We start from the raw sequence: 14,316 nt of genomic DNA on the forward strand, positions 1-14,316 counted from the left end.
TTGTTCATTACTAGTTAACACACCCTGTTTATTTTCGCCAAAAACATCGAACAATTTATAGAGTTACACAAATATATCAGAACCTTCAACCCAACGTTTTACTGTGGGTTAGGACTAGTCGCATTATAGTTTTGGAGTATAGTCGACGTTGGTGATGGCGTGAGGCTGGAATCGGGGCTTGTACCAAACAAACTAGGGCTACTAATGCTGAGGCTTGGATAGCACTCTATCGGGGTAAAGTGGCAACTCTGTGGTACCTGTCGCGGTAGACTATTACAACAAAAGCTATTACTTATTGGCTGATTGTTTATTCTGTCCAAGCTGCTTATTCCTTGCTCCCACACCGTATTGTTGATTGGGGGATGGCCCTGTAGATCCTCGTGAACGCGAATATCCCACATTTCGGTTGCTTTCGGCTGGCTCCGCTGTGGCTGGGGTGACAGTTGGTGCAGAGGATGTTTGTTGTGTTGGGGACTCAGCATTTCCGGTTGGGTAACTTGGTTCATCATGTACTTGCTCAGGGGCATACTGCTGTGTTTCATATGGTTGTTGATAGCTTGAATATTGCTGCTGCTGGTATGCTTGTTGGTCATACGACTCTGGCATGTACTGCTGTTCTCCGTAGCCCTCGTATTGATTCTGATCATATTGCTGTGAGGGGTCATACTGTGATGCGTCGTATCCGGTGCTTTCGCCGTAGATATCACCGGATGCCTGGTACTGTTCTGATGGTGGCTGATAAGGTTGTTCAAGTTCCCCGGATTGCGACGTATATTGGTTGGTTGGACTGGTTTGATACTGTTCCACGGGCTTTGTATGTTCTGAAACGTATTGATCAGGTTGGGCTGTTTCGCTGTATGTAGAAGGTTGTTGTCGCATAGATTGTTTTGACGCGCGATCACCGCTGGCATTGGATTCTCGTGAGACCCTACCGGCGCTGCCGGTGCTGTCTGGTTTAGCTGCTGTACTGTCGCTGGCTCTCGACGATCGTTCGACATCAGAACGTCCAGACTCCGACTCCTTGGCAGGTATCTTACCTGTTGCATCTTCATTGGGGATGGAGGAACGTGACATTCGTGACTCGCTTCGTTTCTCGTCACCATATCTATTTCTTCTTGGCTCAGTGTAGTCATTAACAGAGCTGGTTCGGGACAGCTCGCTGTAGGGTTGCTGTCGTCCGTTGTTATACTGTCGGTCGGATGTTCTTGATTCTGGCCGTGATATTTTGCCTGTTTGAGATTGTGGCTGCGGGACCGATTGCACTGGTCGATTTGGAGGGTAGTGGGACGCCGTACTACCTGGTCTAGACCCAGCTGTTTTGGAACCTGGCAAAAAATGTAAACACTCAATTATAATTGGGAAAACTGCTGTTACAAAGTGTGTCTTGAATATTGAAATGTTGCTAGTACGATAGTGTTGTGACAACAAAGATGATGAAATTCCAGTAGAGCATAAAATGGTCATAATGTTGTTGTGTATAAGTGAACGGGTTCGAGTTGTTGTGTAGGATCATATAGATTTGGAAAAGGGGACTCCTCGTACCCCGAATGATACCTTCATTTTTCATTTCGTCTGTCGTCGTCAACTGGTTTGGGGGTGAGTTCGAATATTCTTGAGCGAGATTAGCGTTGACGTTAACGTTAGTAACATCGTAATTGCTAGTTGGATTATTGATAGACATAGCAGAAGTATAGTCGGAAGTAGGATAATGTTTGTCGTTATCTGTAGCGTTTGGTGAAGCATACTGATTATCATGATTAGCCGTTGCCGCTGTAAAAGCACTGGATTCAATTCGTTGTGAAAGAAATTCTAGATTATTCTGTAGTATATCTATTTCCTGCCTGCGTAACGCACATTGATAAAACAAAGAAAATACAGAAAAAAATTAGTAGTGAAATATTTGCTTACGTACCTTTGGATTGCAATTGGATGCAGATGAGTTTTTAGAATCAGATTCAAGCGGTTCAGTGCATTTCATAAGCTGGTTTTTGTAAGCTGGACTAATTTCTTTGTAGTTTTTCCATACTTGCTTCAGGCGTTCCATAAGTTCATTATTGGTATGCCTTAGCTCTTTTTTCTCTTCTCTATTGAATCAAACAAAAGAAAAACGAAAAACATATCTGTAAGCGAACTCAAAAAACTAACCAGCAAGCAAATGAAAAATGCCATCATTCGTGTTTAAAGGAAATTTCAAACATAACACCGTGCACCTGTATTAAATTTAGCTTATACCTGGTACTATGCATCTAAAACGATCTAACGCAAGGAAGCACGTGGCCAGTTTTGGCCTTCGCAGTCCTCCTTGCCGCTGGTGGTTTTTGGTTTTGGTAATGGACTGATTCTTACGTTGACATCGATCTTAATAGGGTGTTGCTGTTTGGTAGTACTCGCCACGTGCTCTTCGCCTAACGAATGAATCGTCCCTTTGCATTCGGCGTCTGTGGGGGCTGCAACAAAGGGGCGCGAGCAGATGGGAGTGGTATTTGTTGTTGGTTTGTGCTGCTGAACTGCTGCAGACCTTGTTGAGGTCGTTTCCACTTCCTGTGTTAGCCGTTGACTGGCCGTCAACGGAGGAGTGGTATCTTGCAGGTTTCGCCGTTTTGTACTCCGTCGGATCAGTGGACGAAAAGTGAACGCGTTTTTTAGGACTTCTGGATAACGGTGACATTTCATAGTACCATTGATTAGAGAGTAGAGAAAATATCGCAAAACGTATAAGGATAGAAACCAAAACCCAAGCGTTAGGAAGAGTGGTCTGAGCTTATTCAATTATGGTGCATCGGGACGTGGTCTCGATCCCCTCGAATTTTGCAAGCTAACTTGAATTATAAAATTATTTTTAATTACCTATTAAAATTACGAGCGTGAAACTTTGATCGATTGTTTGCACCGACGCACAGTGGGGAATCGCTGGCCATCAGCCTAAAAACTTTTTTTACGTATGCTGTTTGAAGCCGAAAATTGGTCGCAATATCTTAAAATCTGTTTATTAATGACTTTTCAATTCTTGGCATTCTGACGTTTTTCGACATAATTTAAAAAAAAGTACATTGGGGCCATCCACATACCACGTGATTACACAAACCCCCCCCCCCCCCCAAGTTGTCCACTTGGTATGTGGATAACCCCTTACTTTGAAACGCTCCACAGCTTTAATGATAGCTTGGATTTTTTTGGTGTCAACGGAAAAGTTGTTTGAAATACACTGTTCGTTCGCTAACTGGGCTGAGGGCCTAGCCCAGTTAACGAATGTCGCTCGCTAACTGGGCTGACATTTCAAATGTCGTCAAATACCGAGGGGGACTCGGCTGTAATGGCGCTAGGCAAAGTCTCTCAGCGAAAATTGGGAAAGGTTTTAAACAAATACACTAAAAATCCTAATTGATGAACAGAAAACGAGAAAAATTAAGTTGTTGGCCTTGCGTGTGCTTTATTCGAACTAACCGTTGCCTGGAAACATGTTCTTTTCATTAAATGTTAATTCGACCTGGAAACCAGTGGATGGATATCTTATGGATTGCATATGTGATGACAACCAAAATCCATTGAACTGAAAAAATCAATCTCAATTTACTATTCATGTGCCCCTATCTCGTTTTGACAACAATATGACAAACGCTGATTTTTGACGTTCATCTGCTTTTTAACTGGGCTATAGCCCAGTTAGCGAACGCCCAGTTAAAAAGCAGCCCAGTTAAACAGCACCCAGTTAGCGAACAGTTACTGTACTGTGCAAACCAAATCTCTTTCATCAAATATTGTAAAATTGATCATAGTAGGCCTGACACTGAAAAAATTATTAAAAACGTTTTTTTTTGTAGAAAAGCAGCTTAAAAGTTTTGTTGTCACAGTTTGCCATGATTGTGACTGCATTTTAAATTTAGGTAAAAACGTAAACTTTCATATGCGTACTGTCCGCTGTAGCGCAAAACTGTGCAAATTGTCGTTTTAGTAAGAAATGTGATAGCGGATTTTTTATTATGATTTCTTAAACTTGAAATTTTATTTAGGATTTAATTTATTCAAAACCATAATACTCCATTATTGAAACATTGCATTATCGACATTAATCCGTAAAGAATAAAATACAAATTTGTGCAAAAATCACAAAATTTATGATTAAAAATTTATGATAATACTTGTCATTATTTCATTATTTCTTGCAATGAATAATGAAAATGTGTCAATTCCTTAACAAATACTCAGCTCAGCGATGTTTTGTTGTAAAACTACAATATTGGAGTTTAACAACATTGAAAAAGTGCGGACATTGAACGTAAACTAAGATTGCTTGAATCACGGAATATCTTCGCTTCATGGTTGATTACGTTATTTTGATTGCATGATTTTTATTTCATATCGGCTCGGATTCAAGCGCTGGTGAAAATCTGGGTTCCAAATACAGTATGAAGCCACCAAGAAAAAAAAAATCAGGTTAGATCAAAACGATGTTTCAGGTCAGCAATATCAATCGAACCGCAATACTATCTCAAGGAAGGATAACCGAAGCGGCATCAGAGAAGAGTAACTCAATAACTAAATACACCCGAGAACATGTTTGCGAGCATAGTCGAAAAAATACTGATCGTGATAGATTAAATCATCTTATTATTTCCAATCCAGTAGTTAGTCCAGTTCCTTTGTTGTTTTAATTTTAGTAAAAAATCATTTATATCTTAGCAAAATTTGGTTTATTGGAGGTATCGTCAAAAACTACGTAATCTTTTTTAGTGAAGAGAACGCGTTGCTTGTGGTTAAAGATCATATAATTCTATTTCATAAAAATTAAGGGGACAGTACCAAAAAATCATTAAAAATTTGATTACGTGCTTTATGGATGGCCCAAATTGAAAATGGATGCCAGATTCGTGTTCAGCACCCCAAAATTATGTTTATGTCCCAAATTTAATACCATGTTTCTGTCGCATTTATCGAAATTTTTTTAGCTTGGCCAGCCTTTGTATGAAGTCATCCCACTGTGCGAATTCAATTTTCAATGAAATACATACGCTCATTTGTATTTCATTGTGTGGCTTTGCTTTCTACTCAAAATCAAATCGGTTATTTTGGTTTAAAACAATTGGGGAAGTGTTTTTGTGTTTTGTGTATTTATCTCGTAATGAAAAATCAGAAGGGTTGTGTGCGAAGCCACGACCGCAAGGTTCACGTAGAATTACATATGACTGTTTGTTGCATAATTGCATTCGAGAAACTTCTTCTTTTTCAATATTTCCGATTTCTTATTTTTTCTCGAAAGGCCAATCAAATAACTTCAATTTGCCATCAATTTTTTTTATCGGTCAAACGTCAACGTTACAATTTTTTGAAGAAAGATTGTCTATTTTTGACAACCCTAATTCAATCATGGACATCATAGATATCACAATTTTAACACTGCCACTTTAAAGATTCTAAACTTCTATAAATATAAAAATTGAGTTCTGTCTGTCCATCTGATCCATATAGACTTAGAAATGACTAAATCGATCGGCGTGAAAATTCATATGTAGGGGTTTTGGGGCCACGGTTTTCATGATGGTTTGAGATCTCTCCCTCTCTTCTCTGTAAGGAAGGGCTCCCATGAAACCCAAATTTCTACATAACTCGAGAACTAATCAAGCAAATGAAACCAAATTTGGCATATGGATGATTTAGGAAGCATTTCAATGGTAGTTAGACACCCCTCCTCGCTCTGAGAGAGAGGCCTCTCATACAAACGAAACACAAATATCTGTATAACTCGAGATTTAATTAAGCAAATAGAACCAAATTCAATATATGGTAGTTCACGGAAGCAAAAAAATATTTTTGTGTTAGATCGACACCCCTCCCTTTTCTAGAAGGGAGGGCTACCATACAAATGAAACACAATTTTCTGCACAGCTCAGAAACTAATTAGGCAAATGCAACTAAATTTGGCATGTGAAGGTTTTTGGGAGCGATAAATATTTCTATGGTGGTCCGTCACTTATCCTTTCTCTAAAAGGGAAGGTTCTCACACAAATGAAACATTAATCTACTAATCAAGCAAATAAAACCAAATTTCACATGTGGAGGTTTCTGGTGGCAAGAAATGTTTCGATAGTGATATGACACCCCTCCCTACTCTGAAAGGGGGGGGGGAGAGAAAATTCAACACTAAATTTTGTATAACTCGAGAAGTAATCAAGCAAATGGAACCGAATTAGGCATTTTGAGTTTTTTTTTAAGAGGAAGAAATATTTCTATAGTGGTTCGACACCCATCCCTCCTTTAGAAGGGAGGGCTCCTATACAAATGAAACAAAAGAAGAACTGATCAAGCAAATAGAATCAAATTTGACATGTGGAGGTGGGGCAAGAAATGTTTTTGTGGCGGTTTTCTGAAAACTAATGCAAAACCCTAACAATCGCGATTGCGGCAAGGACATTGTCCGCTGGATTTTCCAGGATTCCAAGGAAAAATAGTCCTTCTGTGCCTGGTGTAAGTTGTCGTCAGATTTGGCGCTACAAGGACAGGACGTGGAAGGTGTAATGGTGTAGGCTCGCTTCATTTTCGAGTATTTAAAGCAATTGGTTATCCCTGTTTACCTTCACGGTTCTCCAACATTAGCATATACCGAGCATGTTTCATTTAAATCAAAATACGAGAACGAGCATCGGTGTATGATTCAATTGGCAGATTTCTTAGATGAGGGTAGAGTTGCGACTTCTCAAATATATCAAGCGTCCGGTAGGGCAACGTCAGTGCAAACCAACCAGGGCTGGATTTACAATTGCTGGGGCTCGAGGGCCATGGCCCTCTCTTGACCCCCTGAACTCCTTGGACCTCTCCTAAATCTGGTTATGTATCCAACGAATCATGCCTCGATAGCTAAACCAACCAAAATTATGAAATGAGACAAGATTTGACCTAAAGCATCTAAAAAAACAGTATACCACAAGCAAGGATACTTCAAGACAAATCATACGACGAGAATGTTCTCACTTCGATAAAACCAATTATTTCACACGATTTGTCCTTTGAATTTGAACGTATTTATTATCCGATTTGTCATGCAATTGCCTAGTAAAAATAAACCGCATGGTCAATCTTTGGAAGTATGTGGAATCAATTTGAAATGTTTTAAATTTGAATAATTAAAAAAAGGGCGGGACGACGTTTGCCGGATCAGCATGTTTGTCATTCTCCTCACCACGTACTTCTCTTTCAGTATGTGCCTCGAAGTGTCTCTACCACTCAAAGAGAGACAAACACACTTCCAGTTCACCCCACATCTGAGAGAAACAAGAAGGGTGAATCACTCTAAAGAGAATACGCAGAAGAACACAACAATGTACACTGGCGAGAAAACAATTTGGCCAAAGTGTAGTCCTCGTGTAGCAAAAACGACTTGACATAAGTAAACTCGGCCGGCATGAGCAACGCAGTCTGTTTTTTTTCTCACGCTACTATCCAATCTTTTTTCCTCTTCTGCCATGCTCAGAAAAAAACTGTAAAAAGCTCCGCAGATAGCTCTGCTGTGTAACTATTGTACGTAATGTCCATACGTGTGAGAACGTACACCATAGTTCATTGTCTCTCAAGAGAGAGATTTCAGATTCCACCACGGTGCTTTTTGGAAGCTCGCCAGATTGTCCGACATTCTTTTCTAGCATGTGCGTTGATTTGCTCTCCAGTGTGAGAGCAGTTTATTTCGCAGTGGAAGATATTATCCTACACTCTAGAGATTTTCTGAGGAGAGCCTGGGGTCAGCTAGTGGATTATATTTACAATTAACATATAATTTATATAACCATATGAAAATAAGTGATCGGAACTTACAGAGCAGCCATATACTTTTTTAACTCAATTTTAAAAGACGGCATATAGGGTAGTTTGGGGTAATTTGGACCCCTGGGGTGAAATGGACAGGTGCTTTATCTTGAAAAGTATTACTTTTTTTTAGTTCCAGGTACTTCTTCATCCTTTCCTCAAACTACTAAACCCTACCTAACATATAAATTTCATGTGATAGGTGCACCGCAAGTTGATGTTATTGTAAGTTTTACGCTCGTGTATTCAAGGTTTGTTGAGAACTTTTCAATGTTCTCAGTCTAATCAGCTTTGCAGCCGTGTTTGTCTAGTAAAAGGCTACATTTTGATGAAAAATAACCAGGCTTGTTAATACGATAGATTATCGTCGATAATCGTCATCGCAGATACCGATAACGTCTGCTATCGTTACTGATGATTACGATTGCGTCTTTAAACATTGACGTTATCGACGATAACGATATTTACCTGACGTTATCAGCTCACTAACGTCTGTCAGAGCAAGTGCACCAGTGGTTATATTTCGGTTGCTAAAGCTGGCTTGATAACCGACAAAATAACCGTACCGAGCGTTGCTATTTACTTTTAGAAAATAACAACTCAAGGAAGAAAAAATTCTTGAGTAGCAACGATTTCATAAGTTTGGCATAGCAATAGCAACGAACCGAACCATTGCTATTGGACCAAATGCTGCTTTGTTTGTGTTGCTATCCAAGACAGCAACTAAAGTGAAAACAAACTGCGAACTCGTTTATCAGACGTTATTGATTCGATACCGTCCAGTAGCTATCGGCCTTGGCAATAACGCTAATGTCTGAAGACGTTAGCGTCATCGTCGATAACGATAGCAGACAGTTTCGTTACCGGCGTTTACGATAAGTTATCGATTAACAACCTTGAAAATAACGATAAGTTTGATCGAAAATAATGAAAGAAAATTCGTTTTTAGAGAGGTCTCCTGTTTGGGGTAAAATAGACAGTTTTTTTGAGGTCAGGTGGGTTTGAAGTAAATTTTTTTGTCGGACTGATGCCGCGGGCTTACAAAAACGGATGGACAGACGCCGGTGTACAAAGGATGAACTGTAAAAAGTATTGCAGGCATTCCGGGATGACTTATCTGTACACAAAGCATTGAATGTGTTTTCAATCCCCCACACAGTAACAGGTTTCTGAACATAAGTGGGAAAAAACCTAAAAGTTTTTCTAAAAATTTGAAAATGGCGTATAATGCCAATTTTGGGGTGCTAAATTAATTTCTGATGTCAGAAAATGTTATTCGCTTAAAATGTTGTTAAACCTTTCTTATTGAACTTCATACCCGTATTTTTTTGTTTGGTCGTTAGGGCGATCAATTTTTAAGAGAAACACAAAAGTTACTCCTTATAGAATCTATATAAATATTAGAATCTATGCATCGATTTTATGTTTGCTACAATAATATGAAGACTTTTTTTTGTAAGATTTGGACCACTGCGACCATTGTTTTGATATTTTGTGGTATGCCTTTTCTTTAGTCTAGGTACTCGTGGCAGACATATCACTATTGATAGAAGTGATCGTCTTCGTCATATCGCACCCTTTCTCCCAATTTGGCACAGAACTTCCTATGAAATGTTTCACCTCATTAGGATTTGCAGACCAGACCTCAAAAGGCTTTATAGTTCCTTTTTCAAAGGCTTTTATTCTGCGCTGTATTAATGCACTGCATTGGCGGAGCAGATGATAAATGATGATGAAGACTTAAACGTGAAAGGCAAAATTAAACATGCATGGTACAGATTCTATACTGTAATGCTTTCATAACTGCTTCGTTTGATAATTATTGAATATTTCTTTCAAAGTTTGTCTGTGCACTAAGAGAAACAGGTTCAAATTCGACTCAAATCGATCAAAAGAAATTTTAATTATAGCATCAAAGCTTTGCCTGCTTACTTTCGAACAAAAAGAAAATCTCGAACGATTTTAATTGACCTTCATCCCCGAATGAATAATTTATTAATGAACCAACTAACCTTAAATCGAAAAATTGCAATGAAGTTACTAAAATTCTTTATGGTAAATTCAACAAAAAATGCTTGAAATAAACTTTCTTTTGAAAAGTTTTCGGAGAAGGAAACCTGCAGAAGAAAAGTACAAAATTTAACGCAGTATCCAACTACTTACATTTTTTTCCTTTCCATATGGTAAAATTTGGTTTAGATTGGATTTTTGTTTAGTAGAGTAAAATGAATGTTATAAAAATGGTCGTGCTCTATCTTGAAGCATCCAAAAATTTAATTCAAATAGAACATTTAATTTAAATAGAACAAGCATTATAGCTTATTTTAAACCACTACACCCGAATCAATCATCCGAATTCACACATTTTCCTGAGCATTATTTGCCTAAAAAATGTATGGCCAATGGATATTAATTACTTGACATAACCCACCAAAATTTTAAAGTTTGTTGTAAGATAAATATTATAGCTAACTTCAAACCATTGAACCCAAATCACTTTGAAAAACTCCACTTACATTTTCCCGAACAGCATTTAGAGATACACAGCCTTTGAATATCTATTACTTAGCGTGCAATTGTTAAACATTTTTTCTTGAATTCGATGACTAACGGTCTTGTATATTATTTTGAAAAGTCAAGTCTTAAGCAATATTTTTTTGTGAGTTCGTTTGCCATTTAAACTTCTTCTTCGTTAGTTTTAACAGAATGGTACAAGTTTACTTCGCATTTTTCCTTGGATGAATATAAGGTTTTTGATTAAAAAAGCAGCACTTGTGGTTCACGTATAGCGAATTCTTCTTTTGCATTTAAAGCAGTCTAGACATTTCGTCTTATTCATTGTTTCTAAACAATTGAACGACAACCCAGGCATCGGAGTATACAAGTGAGATCTACTAAATAGTGATACAAAAGTGATTACTACTAAACAAAAAAAGCGAGGGTGGATGATAGTGAAAAATGTGACTTTGACTGATAAACAAACAATGAGAACGAAAAACTATAGGGTAAGTACTTATGTTTCAGTGTCGTGTCCTCTAACTTATGCGTCAAGCCTTTGCATTCGGTAGTTAGTTTTTCCATGAGCTGTTTTTGATCTTGAACCATGCCCTCGAGCTCTGACACCGTGGCAGCTATAGGAAGAAAAGTGGTCAAAGACATAAGACAAAGTTTCAGTTCGGTTATTTGACTGTGTGTTAAAGCAAAAAGGAACAGGCGAGCATTGTATTCAAGGGATGGAATTCACACTATTGCTGCTTGGAGGTGCATGGTACTGATATTCGGATTTGGCGTCAGAGGAAACGCGACAATCTGGTGCCGTTAATAGCCACAGGGTCGAGCATTTATGTTGCAATAAATGTCTGTATAATTAGCACCTTTATCTGAATTGAAAAACGGTATATTTAAAGCTAATTACGCACGAAAAAGACGAAGTATAAAGGGTTGAAAGCTCATGGATAAACTATTGAGCACGCCAGATAATCATTTCCAATTTTCTCACTGTACTTTTATTGGGCTTGCTACTCTTTGCTTGCACAAGGTTAGCACATAGAAGCTAGTTGCAAACATCTGAGTTTGGCTTTACAGTTGCACTCTTTCACACAGTAAAGTGTAATGCGGTGTATGCGAATTTGTTTGATGATTGTTTGGTGGAAGTAACATAAAAGAATGCATGCTCGTTTATAAAAAAAAGGCAAGAAGCTAATCACAATCGCTAGCACTGAACACAAAATGTTGCTATGATATGTAGGAATAGAGCGGTTATCGTTTAGCGGGTTTCAATAGCTTACCCATGTAACTAAGCAGTCTATATTGGTTAATAGTGAGGTACATAAACCTACTGAAAGTGTAACTTACCATGTTTGGCTTCCATATCCGAGATGATCTTAGCTAATTCTTTAGAAGGTCTCGTTTCCTTGTTCAGCTCCCCTAACGTTAGCTGTAAATCGTATCAAAATTAGCAAAGAGCCTTCATAGTTGTGTTACACTAAAGTACCTCTTTCTCCAGAGATGCAACTTCATCCGCCAGCTTAAGATTTTCGCGCTTACAATGCAACATATCAGAATCGGCACGATCCAAGCGCTGGCGTAAAGAAGTGATTTCTGCGTTTAGGCGCGAAACTTCGACTTTAGTTTGACGTTCGGTTCTTTCTAATTGTAATCTATTGAGAAACATAAAAATAAACGAAATATGACAGATTTGTTGAGTTACGCAAACATCCTTCTACCTTAATGAAGTAATCTCCTGCTCCAATGACTGTTTTTCCGCACTAGCTTGATTCAGATCGGACATAAAAATTGCCATTTTATTCTTCAACTCTAGCTTAAGCTCGTCAAGTTGTGAGTTCTTTTGATTGATTTCTCGCTTATAGTCGGACTCAATTCGTTTCATGCGCTCTACCTCTAGTTGAAGTTTCGTCGCTTGTTCCCATTGGCTGCTCAAATCTCCTCCCAATTGATCCACCTGGAACGTGTAGCGTCTCTCAGCATTTGAGCGCTCCTCTGCGATTCGCTTGGTCATTTCATGTTGTATTTCACGTACGCGCTCATGCTGCCGCTCGAGCTCATCCTGAAAGAACAAAAATCAACACCCGTGTGGAAATCTATTTTACCAATGATGACACCTTTAATCGTCGAATTTCAATCTCAGCCTGGTTACGCTCAAAAGCGACATGCTCAATCATATCACGACTTCTCTGCGATTTGTTAAAGTTGTTGGCTTCTGAATCTTTCAGCTGATCGATCGACAATTGCAATTTACGCACTGTTTCTTCCAAAGTTTGCTTGTCTCTGCAAATATAAATGATTACCTCTAATGATAACTATCAAGCTTTTTTTCCATACCTCTGCAAGTTTTCCACCTGCTTTCGATATATATCCGCACAGCTGGAATCGCTTGATCCGTGTACCAACTTGCGTTTGTTTTCCTCGTTTTCGTTGAACAATTTTTTCAAGTCGATCTGCGATTGTGCCAACTGTGCTTCCAACTCACTGATGCGCGACTCAAACACAATATTCGGTCCAGATAGTCGTCCTTTGTCCCGTGTTCGTTCCAAGTCTAGGTCTTCACTTTCCGAGGAATCCAGCTGGTAGATAGCCTTAGACCGGACTCGGTCAGTCAGGGCCTCGTTTTCTGAAACTACATCTTTGACTTTCTTCAGTAGCGTCGCAAGTTCCTCCTGTAAGATGTCACCAAAATGTGATTATTCATGTGTGGTTGATTTACTGATATTATTACCCTGCAGTATTGAGACTCTTTTTCCAGCTGTTCAATGTAACTTTCTTGTTTCTCGATAAAGCCAAGCAATTCCGGAGGTGGCTGAGTAACTTCTTGGCTTTGTGGTATACTGCAAACTTTATACACTTTACAGGTAACAACCATCATCAAAAACGAACAAAATTGTACCTGATGCGGGCTGTAAACTAGTGATCGATGTCACTGGCTTCAATAATCCACCTCCAGTATTCAGATAGCTAAACCTTCGATTGCCGGTCCCGATGGATGCACTACGCGTCAGTCCCGAAGGGTTAAAATATTTGGATACCTCGGTGATAGATGGTCGCTCTGCGACGGACTGATTGTCGGACACCTCTGATTTAGCATCGTCCAATCCGCGATAGTAATACGATGTGGCTGCTTTGGTAGGCTCATATGCTTCAGTCAGTAGGAACTTTAAGCGATTTACCGCCTCGCGGTAGGCGTAATCCGTGAAATCAAACGTTTTCTTCTTGTACAGTGGAGTATCGATTTTATCTGCTGCCGATATTTTCCTGAAATAAGTATGCGCTTTTTATTTGAATGTTTGCTTTAGAGGATAAGTAAATTAATTCAAATACTAACTCTGATGTTCTTGTATTGTCTGAGTTCATTATAATTAAAACACGGGACAGTTTGATATTTTAACAAATATATTTTAAATAGAAAAACGAAAAGGATTATTTTGTCACTCTTAATTCTACGATGAAAAAGCTGGAACTGTTTGGCCATCATCAACAATGATCGTCATAGTTCAGTTACCCGTAACAACACGTGTACATACATGGCAATGAGGGCGAGCGGTCCTGATCTAACACATGTCCTTCGTGCACATGGTTCAGTTAGTTGGTTGTGTTTCCCACCGTTGGTTTGTTTTGTACGTTTGTTTCGTCCACCCTATAAGCTATTATTGTAGCATAAAGAAGAAGGAAAAACGTAGACATGTGCATTTAATATACATACTGTCTACTGAAGATAAAGCAGTCACCTATAGTTGTGGTGGGCCAGTCTTTTTTTTCTGTACCGTGCTGGATCGAAACCCGTACAGAATCGAAATCCGTACACCTTGATGTTTTTCTTTAGTTTTAAGCATTATAAAAGTGAAAATATCCGTTGAGTTGTTGGCCTTCTGTTAAATTAAACTATGCCCCAGTAGGCCATGAAATAAAAATATTAAAAATGAAAAATCAATCGTGTATAGGTTTCAGTTGTCATTTCGTTGTATCGTTAGAGAATTTACTAAGGCAACGTTCTTCAGATAAAAACGA

General features: G+C 38.8%; 1 protein-coding gene across 2 annotated transcripts; it reads right to left on the reverse strand.

The window, feature by feature from the left end:
- On the reverse strand, positions 1 to 13,762 carry LOC129722803 (golgin subfamily A member 4). Of its 2 annotated transcripts, none has more exons than XM_055676562.1 (11): positions 13,634 to 13,762; positions 13,199 to 13,563; positions 13,031 to 13,146; positions 12,637 to 12,971; positions 12,417 to 12,582; positions 12,021 to 12,361; positions 11,789 to 11,954; positions 11,650 to 11,731; positions 10,808 to 10,925; positions 1,913 to 2,084; positions 1 to 1,325 (listed from the first exon to the last, which is right to left on the reverse strand). In XM_055676562.1, exons 1-11 carry the CDS (start codon positions 13,660 to 13,662, stop codon positions 99 to 101), a joined length of 3,117 nt encoding a protein of 1,038 aa, XP_055532537.1. In that variant the 5' UTR covers positions 13,663 to 13,762; the 3' UTR covers positions 1 to 98. The 2 variants fall into 2 exon arrangements, with proteins under 2 accessions (XP_055532537.1, XP_055532538.1); XM_055676563.1 differs by lacking the exon at positions 1,913 to 2,084 and adding an exon at positions 1,555 to 1,841 and having other exon boundaries at positions 149 to 1,325.
- Positions 13,763 to 14,316: the final 554 nt, after the last annotated feature.

The sequence above is a fragment of the Wyeomyia smithii genome, chromosome 2 (assembly GCF_029784165.1).
Source record: "Wyeomyia smithii strain HCP4-BCI-WySm-NY-G18 chromosome 2, ASM2978416v1, whole genome shotgun sequence".
NCBI lineage: Eukaryota > Metazoa > Arthropoda > Insecta > Diptera > Culicidae > Wyeomyia > Wyeomyia smithii.

Bases quoted from the DNA above. Each gene is read 5' to 3' on its own strand.
- LOC129722803 (XM_055676562.1), bottom strand. From the start codon at position 13,662: ATGAACTCAGACAATACAAGAACATCAGA. The intron at 11,732-11,788 runs GTACTTTAGTGT...TACGATTTACAG, and splicing joins TTGCATCTCTGGAGAAAGAG to CTAACGTTAGGGGAGCTGAA. The intron at 10,926-11,649 runs GTAAGTTACACT...TTCTTCCTATAG, and splicing joins GGATATGGAAGCCAAACATG to CTGCCACGGTGTCAGAGCTC.